The 10,000-nt window shown below is 36.0% G+C and overlaps 1 protein-coding gene across 3 annotated transcripts in view; it reads right to left on the reverse strand.

Moving 5' to 3' along the window:
- The window catches only part of LOC125037050 (PWWP domain-containing protein 3-like), a 26,733-nt gene that overhangs the window by 14,842 nt on the left and 1,891 nt on the right, over positions 1 to 10,000 (reverse strand). For all 3 annotated transcript variants that reach the window (XM_047630021.1, XM_047630020.1, XM_047630019.1), the window contains exons 2-10: positions 9,810 to 9,963; positions 9,233 to 9,602; positions 6,880 to 6,999; positions 6,240 to 6,386; positions 4,448 to 4,704; positions 3,997 to 4,150; positions 3,281 to 3,425; positions 2,904 to 3,044; positions 1,746 to 2,017 (exon numbers count right to left, since the gene is read on the reverse strand). In XM_047630021.1, the coding sequence (XP_047485977.1) occupies positions 1,746 to 2,017; positions 2,904 to 3,044; positions 3,281 to 3,425; positions 3,997 to 4,150; positions 4,448 to 4,704; positions 6,240 to 6,386; positions 6,880 to 6,999; positions 9,233 to 9,602; positions 9,810 to 9,958 (1,755 nt within the window). In that variant the 5' untranslated portion in view covers positions 9,959 to 9,963. The remainder of the gene's footprint in view (positions 1 to 1,745; positions 2,018 to 2,903; positions 3,045 to 3,280; positions 3,426 to 3,996; positions 4,151 to 4,447; positions 4,705 to 6,239; positions 6,387 to 6,879; positions 7,000 to 9,232; positions 9,603 to 9,809; positions 9,964 to 10,000) is intronic.

Raw genomic sequence — 10,000 nt, forward strand, 5'->3', positions numbered from 1 at the left:
GGAGTTCACAGCATATAGCGGAACCTCCTGTTTGACTTGCATTAGGGAGTCTTGATGGCTATAGACATGCCTGGCTCTAAGAGGTTAAGGCAACAGTAAAATTATATTATCTATAAACAATAGTAACATACACACACATACACACTCATACACACACACACACATATACTAAATTTATTTACTAAAAAACAGAAGCTATGACTACTATGCAACAAATGAAATTATATCTTTCTTAACCCAATGCCACCGGGGAAAATGAACAAAAAATGGGGAAAATGCTGTGCCTATTTTCTATATTTTTTTGTGAAATGTCTGCCCATAGATGGCTCTGCTAGTGCTTAGCCACAAAGGAGTCAATTAGTAGACCTTGTGACCGTACCTGATTTGAATTGGCGGGAAAAACGTATTTAAGTGCTATGAATATAGGTGGTGTTATTTTTATTATAAACATTATAATTACTATAATGTTATAAACATTAGTAACAGCAAAATAAGATATCGTAAAATATTTTTGTAAATCAAAGAAAAGCGTAAACAGGCAAGAGAGGCAGTACTCCTAACTGGCTCATTGGTGATTTAGTACAAGTGTAGCCATCTATGTGTAAAAACAATCAAACAAGTACTCACAGTGGGCATGGCACGTACGTACACGTCATACCCGTCGGCAAGGGGTTAAAGTATAAAATCATGTCTATCTATTAATTACATGCCTAAACATTTATGGCAATAATATTTAGAGAACTTATATGATTTCCCTTTTTTTATTTATTTTTTTTTCTTAATAACAGCTACAAACTAATGGTCCTGAAACGTTTGTGCCATAAGTATCAATATTTTCTTCACATGGAAGTTAACCCATTGCCGACAGGCATGACATGTACGTACATGCCATGCCCACTGTAAGTTTACTTGTTTAATTGTTTTTACACATAGAAGGCTAATAAAGTGTAGCTAAGTCACCAGTGAGCCAGTTACTGCCTGTCTTGCCTGTTCACCTTTTTCATTGAATTACGAAAATATTTTATGTTATTTTATTTTGCTCTTACTAATGTTTATATCATTATAGTAATTATAATGTTTTTAATAAAAATAACACCATTGATATTTGTTGTAAAAAATACGTTTTTCCCGCCAATTCAAAGAAAGGTGAAATCAGGTAAGGTCTCAAGACCTACTAATCAACTCCTTTGTGGCAAAGCACTAGTAGAGCCATCTATGTACAGACATTTCACAAAAATATAAAAAATGAGCACAGCATTTTCCCCATTTTTTATTCATTTTCCCCAGTGGCAATGGATTAAATCCGTATTTTAAAAAACTGACAATTTTGACTGAAAAAAACATTAAAACAATGGTGAAATCAATATAATGAGACTTAACAATAAATATTAATTTGCATATCCTGGAACTCTTGCAATAATAAACCTTCTATCTTTCTAACTCATGAAAAAAAAACTTGGCAAACTCCTCTTAACACAACACATAGTGTATAGGAACTCTCCACCTTCACAATAATGGACTGGAACATTCAAAGATTTGTGCATCCAAAGGGGGCCTCAGACCAACTGTCCAACAATATGTTTATTAATGTTTTGTCAATTTAAACCTTCATCTAAAACATGAGCACTGATACATTTTTGCTCATGCACTCTATCTCATGACTGTAGTGAAGATTTTGATGATTATCTTATAGATGACTGGTCTGAGAATACCTATGGATGCGCAGGCCCTCTTCCTCCTCTCACCTGTTCACATGTAGCATTTTCCTCTCCCTCAGCCACCTCTCTTTCTTCTTCTTCGGCCTGGTTCTGGTCCTGTTCTTGCTCTTCCTCTTCCTCTTCTTCTTCCTCCTCCCCTTCCTCCTCTTCCTCCTCCTTCTCTAGCTCTGCTTTGTCATTTGACCTATCAAGGTCCTCTTGGTCTTTGAACTCATCTCTTTGGTATACCATTTTCTTGTACATATTCTTCTTTATGACTTTTCTTAATCTCTCTATTTGAGTTTTCGTTTTCTTGTGAACTGGAAGGTTGGTTGAAAATCCACTTTATTTATCTATACTCTATAAAACAGTATTATATTTGCCCGATAAACAGAATCATCTAAAAAGCTATAAAAGAAAAGTACTAAGTACTATAGATCCATTTTGACTACATCTTCATCAGAAGTTTATGTAATTCTCATGAAGGTGAATCAAAATATATCAGTAACATTTGTGTTCTTGATTTCTTTATTCCCTTGTGTATCTTAGCTACACTTGCTGCAAAGTACTCTAGGAAAAAGTATCATTACCTCTCTGCTGCATTTTAACTAATCAACTGACCTAACTCCAACAAAATGTAAGTAAAAAAATACAAACCACTAACAAGAAAAGAAAAGAAAAGAAAAGAGAAGAGAAGAGAAGAGAAGAGAAGAGAAGAGAAGAGAAGAGAAGAGAAGAGAAGAGAAGAGAAGAGAAGAGAAGAGAAGAGAAGAGAAGAGAAGAGAAGAAAAGAGAAGAAAAGAGAAGAGAAGAGAAGAGAAGAGAAGAAAAGAGAAGAAAAGAAAAGAAAAGAAAAGAAAAGAAAAGAAAAGAAAAGAAAAGAAAAGAAAAGAAAAGAAAAGAAAAGAAAAGAAAAGAAAAGAAAAGAAAAGAAAAGAAAAGAAAAGAAAAGAAAAGAAAAGAAAAGAAAAGAAAAGAAAAGAAAAAGAAAAAGAAAAGAAAAGAAAAGAAAAGAAAAGAAAAGAAAAGAAAAGAAAAGAAAAAGAAAAAGAAAAAGAAAAGAAAAGAAAAGAAAAGAAAAGAAAAGAAAAGAAAAGAAAAAAAAGAAAAGAAAAGAAAAGAAAAGAAAAGAAAAAAAGAAAACAAGAAAAATTAAAATGAAAATAAAATAAAATAAAGAAAAATGTAATAACAGAAAATACCCACCTTTTTGTAAATGCTTGACAACAGACAAGATGTTGAGGAAGGTAGTTTGACAGATGGGGCAGCAATATATATTTCTTTCATAGCCATGCTGTGTTCGTTGGTGGACACTTAGCGTTTTCTGGGTAGCAAATCTTGTATTGCCTTTGAAAGAAAATTGGTAAATGAGTGACAGCAAATTATATCAAGATTATTTATGAGTTTATATTACATATTCTTAAGATGCCTTGTGGAAATATTTCCTCTCAGTAATCTTTTTATTATCATTAATCCTGTTCAACTAAATTCCACACCTTCAGGTCTAGCTCTACGTCTATTCCTCTCTATCTATAATGCACATGTCTTTGGCCTAAATTCTTTTAGAATGCTAAAATACTTACATAATCTACAAATGATTTCTTTGGATACATCTGCATTGCTTGGAGTTTGCTCCACTTCCATATTTGTAACATTCCCAGCTGCTGTCTTCATAATATCCCCATTTTCGTTGATAGCAACTGTTAGACCCTTTTCGTGTTCGGATACCTGGGGGTGGAAAACATGAATACTTAGTAAATAAGCCATAATTTCTCCATTTTCATTCTGTCCACTTCAGCAAACCACATAATCAATAGAGTAAACAAATGGAGATATGCACACACAGTGTTTCCTACATGACCTGACCACATCATGAAACAATTTGCTTTTTTGGGTGACATGAACATGCCATCATGGCAAAATTTGGCTGTGGACTATAGTGACATAAACTTGACACAGTAAGCATTTCAGCTGAAGGCTGAGGTGACGACAAAGGCTTGCCAAGAGTACACACAGCTCTTGGAGGGGGATTAGACTCATTTAGGAAAGGGCTTATTTCCATTGAGAAATAAGTGTGGAATGTAATGTCTGTGAGCTATGACTAGAAGAGCACCGGCTCCATGGAGGACACTATTTGCATGCTCAGGGTCCTATTCCTAGCCACTGTGACCTATGGCTCAAATTAAATACTATGAGTGGGGAATTTTTTTTTTTTTTAATGTTATTGTCACTATTACTGCACTGAGTTTATGGACTACCTCCACAAAAGGTAATAAATCTTTAAGGATAGATATCTCACCTCATCGATTAAATTCCTGATTGTGGATACCGGAGAAGGTTTGGATGGCGGTACATACGTTTGATACATTGCATTGGCAACACCCCCTATGTCTTCCAACACAACTGAGCAGTCTCGGCTGAGCTTGTCTCGCTTGTTGTTGATTTCGCTTATTCTGAAAGAGAGCGAGTTGAAAAAACGTCAATGAAGTGATAATATAAAGCTGTCTTTATCAACATCTCTCCCTAAGAAAGAAAGAAAGAAGAAGCCATGATTATATTCAAAGGAAGTGAAAGGAAAAGAGGAAAAAGAAGGGGGGGGGGGAGAGAGAGAGAGAGAGAGAGAATCAAAGCTTTCAAAAACATTTCATAAAAAAAATGTAATAAACAAGAAATAAACAATAAAAACCTTGAAAACAAAAACAACCACGATTTTTTAAACAAACAACCCCAGAAAACACAATCCCTCATACCTCTGGTAATAATCTGAAGACCCAGTATACGTAGACGAGGAGAGACTATGTTGTTTCCTCTTGTTGGCCAACCTCCTCGCTATGGAGTCAATACCCGACCGTCTCTCACTTCTTTGTGCACCAGATCTAACCGGCACTGTCAATGTATTTGATGCTGATGTGGAAGGGTCGGGTTGGAGGTGCTGTGGGGTGTCCGGAGGAGGTTCTGGCTCTACAACTACGGTTCTTGAGTGGCTAGTAATGCCCTGTACATTATCCTGGGAGACGAATTTGAGAGTCGGTTACAAGGTGGGGTACTTTGGGCATGCTTTGAGGAAGAGGGAGTGTGTGAGTATTTGCTTGTGTGCGTGTGTGTCAGTGTGTGTGTCTGATGGGTGTGGAGACTCAAAACAGGTAAAAGGGGACAGGATAAGATAGAACACTTTTGAACACCCTCTGTGGATGCGTATTCTTTCAAGCTATATATAAAAAATATGACAGATATGACAAATATCATTTTGAAGTTAGATTTCTTTCTAATTGTATTTTTATTAGCATACCTAAAAAAACTAAACTACTACCAGAAAAAAAAAAAAAAAGAGGGAAAAATTATAGCAAACATGACTGACAATGCCAACTGCTTAAACACTGAAATATAACAATCAAAGAAAACACTAGATGATTTTTCCTTGCTAAGCGACAATCCCCTTTTGATCACATTTAACCCAAACACAACGGGAGGTCCCAGTCCAACCTGAGCTATGAACCTAGGTGTGAACAAATTCAGCTGCTTGAGGAACAAATTACATGCTCAAGTACCATAAAATGATTTGGTTCTCTACACTCAGCTGTGGCACATATCTATATAGGGAATGGGGCTCTTAACCCAATGGCGACGGGTCACGGCTATCGCCGTCATAACAATACGCCCGATGTGAGGCGTGCGGCTGTCCGCAGCGGCGCCGCGCCAAAACGCCCTGAGGCAATGATTCGGCTTGATGTACCGAATTCATGCGTTCAGAGTCGGCGCGCTGCCGCCGTTCGCCAGAGCGTAGAGTTTTTTTTAATTTTCTATACCCGGCGCCATTGGGTTAAGAGGCTTCAAGCCTAGTTCTGAGGGGCCATTTCTCCATAACAAATGCAGCAGGGCTAAACAAGCGATCAGTTATTTAGCATATACAACTTAAAGCAGGCTCAATGCATGATGTGATGGGACATCAATTGACACATAGTTTATTTGGGTTAAATGTAATCACGTTTTTAATACAGTGAAAAGCATGAAAACTTTTTTTTCCAGAAGGAATTCAAATCTAATTACCAGAAATTTCCTTACTCATATGCTCCCTCATTCAATTACTCCAAGAAATTTACAACTCATTCTAATTCACTTTATTCACTAATTCATGCACATAAACACACCCTCAAAAACACTTATAACTCATTCTAAGATATCAGCTTACTTTTTAAATCTCAAACTCACTCAAAAGGCACTTAACACTTATTTTTGCTAAATTTGAAAATGACAAACTCACTCAATTATTCATTCAAAGATCCTTATAACTCATTTCAATGACACTTATTTTTGAAACTCATTCATTCTCACTCCCTATTTATTCTTACAAACTGAAAACTCATTCAGAGAGTTACTTTGATGCTATAAGGATCTTTGAATGAATAATTGAGTGAGTTTGTCATTTTCAAATTTAGCAAAAATAAGTGTTAAGTGCCTTTCAAGCAGCTGAATTTGTTCACACCTAGGTGCATTTGCACTCACTCATTCAAGGACACCCACATTTCATTTTGTGATACTTACTTTGTGAAACAGTGACCTGACATCTGCATACTCTTCTTGGCAGTAGATTCTTTTGTGAGCGAGGAAATTCACTACCGATCTGAAGAGATTGTTGCACACTTTGCACTCTAGGATCACATCACACTCGTTCAGGATCAAGTTTTGTACCTAAAGAGAGGAATCATCACATTTTTAAAATCTACTTTTTAAAATTTCTAACAAACTTTCTTATTTTGCTTTTTCTTACAAATTCAGGTTGATGTTTTGAAGACTTAACCAAGTTGTGCTGAATTCCCCTGGCATCACTCAGGACTGAGAACAATTTTCTTTATCTTATATTACTTTAACTAATTTCTGATTAACCACCAGAAAAAAATTAAACCACTGTGTATAACTTCTTGTACAACTAATATAAGAAAAAAAAAAAAAAAAAAAAAAAAAAAATCAGCCTGGGTATAATACTTAACTGAAGTCAAAACTTGAATGGATCCATTTTGTTTTCATTGTCTGATGAAGAGTCAAATATGACTAAAAAGGTCACTTTAGGTGAGGTTCATTTTATCTTTGTATTTCTATTCATCAACTAATATCTGTAACACAATAATATTCATCTTCATTTGAGTACAATTCTGAAAAATAAGTAGAAATCAACACTGCATACCTCTTTCGTGCCTGTGACAAGAAGTTTGGCCAGGTTGGCAACTCCATTTGCTGAGGCATTGATGGACTTCTTGAGAATTGAGTAGTCAGGATCCTCTGGCAGGTCGAACACTTGTATTCCCTGGAAAAAAACAGGAAAGGATACTATTTCTCCTAATACTTGTATAGACAGAAAAATCTGACTCTGAAGTACCTGAGAGTTTTGCTTAATCAAATCAACTCTTCTATTATTTTCAATGACTCTTTAAATTGTTGTGTCCAACCACAGAAGACTACAAACACAATGCTGTCATTAAACTAAGCAAAAGAAGAAGAAGAAGAAGAAGAGGAGGAGAAAGTGAAAAGAAGGAAATACCAATTTCCAATAACATACAGAGAAGAATACTTTCATATCTTTCCTGGATAATAAGGACAAGATATATTCAAGATTACATTTTCCCTATATACATGGTATAGCAAGAAAAAGTCTCACATTCACTACCAAATAAACTACCTTTTTTCAATGTCAATTTATGCAATCCCATTTTCTTGACACATATGATAGTTACAGCTTCCTTAACAAGTTTACTGAGGATTTTCTTCGAAGAATAACTACCATGCTTTTATGAGCTAGGATTTTTATCTATTTTAGCAATGCTACTTACCACTCAAGTATTCATATCCACCCCATGTTACATCTTTGTAAAGTATTAGCACCAAAGCAACAGTGACTATATGATTGTGGCTTCTAGGTATCAAGTTCTTTTATATCCTAACTTTATATTCAATTTTATTCTGGGATCAAAAGGGAAATTGAGCGTCACATTGGGTTTTCAGTGTCAGTCTAGTACCAACAATCCCTGCTCCCAAGGCTTACCCAAAACTAACCATCAAGGTATTTAAAACTAATTTTTTTTTGTTCTGAGTGTTTGGAGCTGAACACTGGATTTATGCAAGCTAAATTAAAATGTGCGAGAAAGCATATCCTGTCCCTCAAAAGTCAGGGACATCCAAAACTGAAACTTCCCTATAAACAAGTAGCATAAGAGATCAGCACAAGGAACTATTAGTAGAAGTAGAACATGAAAAAGAAAAAGACAAAAGACAGAGTAAGACAAGATTCCTCCACATGAATGGGTCCCATAATATTACAGCTCAGATTTTTGCAGCATATTTAAGTCTTGGAAGTAAGTTGCCAGAAAGTATTATTGGGTACCTGAGCATATCTGGCATCATGCCAGTCACTGGGGTCAGTTGCCAGTTGCTTCAACTTATTGCACAACACCAATAAAGATTAGTAAAAATGAAAATACAGTATAGTAATTGAGATATTGTAAGGCTTTTGAGCCCTACAATTTCACAATTTTCATGACTTTTTCCAGATTATATTCCTGCCAGGAGCAACCATGGACTCTGGATTTTATTGTTAATTTCTAAATATGCTGTACCAAAGAACTGGTCATTTTTCGTTGAACTCATACCCAATCCTACAAAATCAGTCAATCCCATTCATACTAATGCCAATCTGTCCTATCCCTAATAAATATCAAAACCAAATTGGTACTCCAAAAGGTACAACTCATGCCCAGGTTTTCCCTGGCCATTAAATAGTAGGACTAATGCTATAATTCATTAGCTTTTAGAGAACTTTCCTTTTTTCATGACCTACATATTTCCCTTCTGCAACTACAAATTACTCCATTCTCAGTTTTGATTGTTCTTTGTTTCTGTTTAGACACTTCTAAATTATGGTCTCGTACACGAATGTGGCGAGTGCAAATTTCATCTGAATTCATAATAATCTTTAACATTGCAGTCCTTACCTGAATCCCAACTTACTTATCAAATTAGGTGATAGTCACGTGAGAACATTCTACTTTATGGAAGGACTGCTGGCCTTGAGTTATCACAAACTTCAGAGTGCTTTTCTGCATAGGTTTATGGTTAGTCTATATAAAAGACGTGTGATGCCAAAACCAAAAACAGTAAGTTTAGTGTGTATGAACCAACTGTACTGACATCGAGCTGCAATCCATGATTTATCACCACAAAATGTATAGTGGAGGTGATTTATAAAATGTGATGCTTACTAAAAAGCATATACGAATCATTGCCTATATCATAATAACCAAATTTATTGTTGTAATTAGTATTTCTTTCTAACACTAGCTAACATAGCCAATATCATAGGGACAGGTGGTTTCTGTAACTAGTATGTCTGGTGAGTAACATATTGTATATAAAGTACTTCGTCTTTCTCTCACTCTATACATATATTTATCCAGACACAAACTTACAGAATAGCAATAAAGAAAGTGGAAAGAAAAGTAAGAAAAAAGAGAGAAACTAAATCTGTTAAGAAAATCATCACTTACATTGTCTCCTTCCTGATCCCCACACTTATTCTTTGAAGCTGCGGATTTTGCTGAGGGCTGCGAGCTACTGTTGCCCTGATTGCTCCCGCTGCTGCCACCCGCATGCTTTGTACTGCTCGCAGATGAGGTAGATGCTTTGTAACTACTGCTGCTGTTGTTGCTGTTGTTGTTTGAGGCACTGGTATGGCTGGATGCAGAGACCTTCCCCGAGGTGTTGGCAACACTCACTTTAGCCGCAGCAACTTTGGTGGCCTTGGCAGAGGTCTTGGCTGCCCCCTGGCGTGTGTTGGGGGTATTCTTGGGAGTGGTTGTAACCTTGCGTGCGAGGAGTTTCCGTGCCCTTTTCACCATGTCTGGGTTGTTTAACATTCTGATGGATAGGGTACAGGTTAACATACGAAAGATGTGTTTATCAACACACTAGTAGCAAAGTTCATCAACAGATAAATCAGCTACTATATAGAAAACTTCATAAACATGAAAGGATACTTTTATGTGTTTTTATAATATATCAAACTGAAGTAAGCCTAAAGAAAAGCAAGGATGACACAGGGAGGAGGGACCAGCCATTTCTTACCTGCTGATAGTCTTCTTGTCGATGTTGAAGTGTTGAGCAGTTTTCTTCTTGAGTCCAAAATTATCATCGCCTCCATTCTTGAAATAGTAATCAAGTACCTTTAACTTAAAATCACTGGTATATGTTATCTTCTTGGAAGACATCGCCATGGTATCTGCAAAATCACGTTAAGTGTTAGCTATTCTATCTGA

The sequence above is a fragment of the Penaeus chinensis genome, chromosome 22 (genome assembly GCF_019202785.1).
Source record: "Penaeus chinensis breed Huanghai No. 1 chromosome 22, ASM1920278v2, whole genome shotgun sequence".
NCBI lineage: Eukaryota > Metazoa > Arthropoda > Malacostraca > Decapoda > Penaeidae > Penaeus > Penaeus chinensis.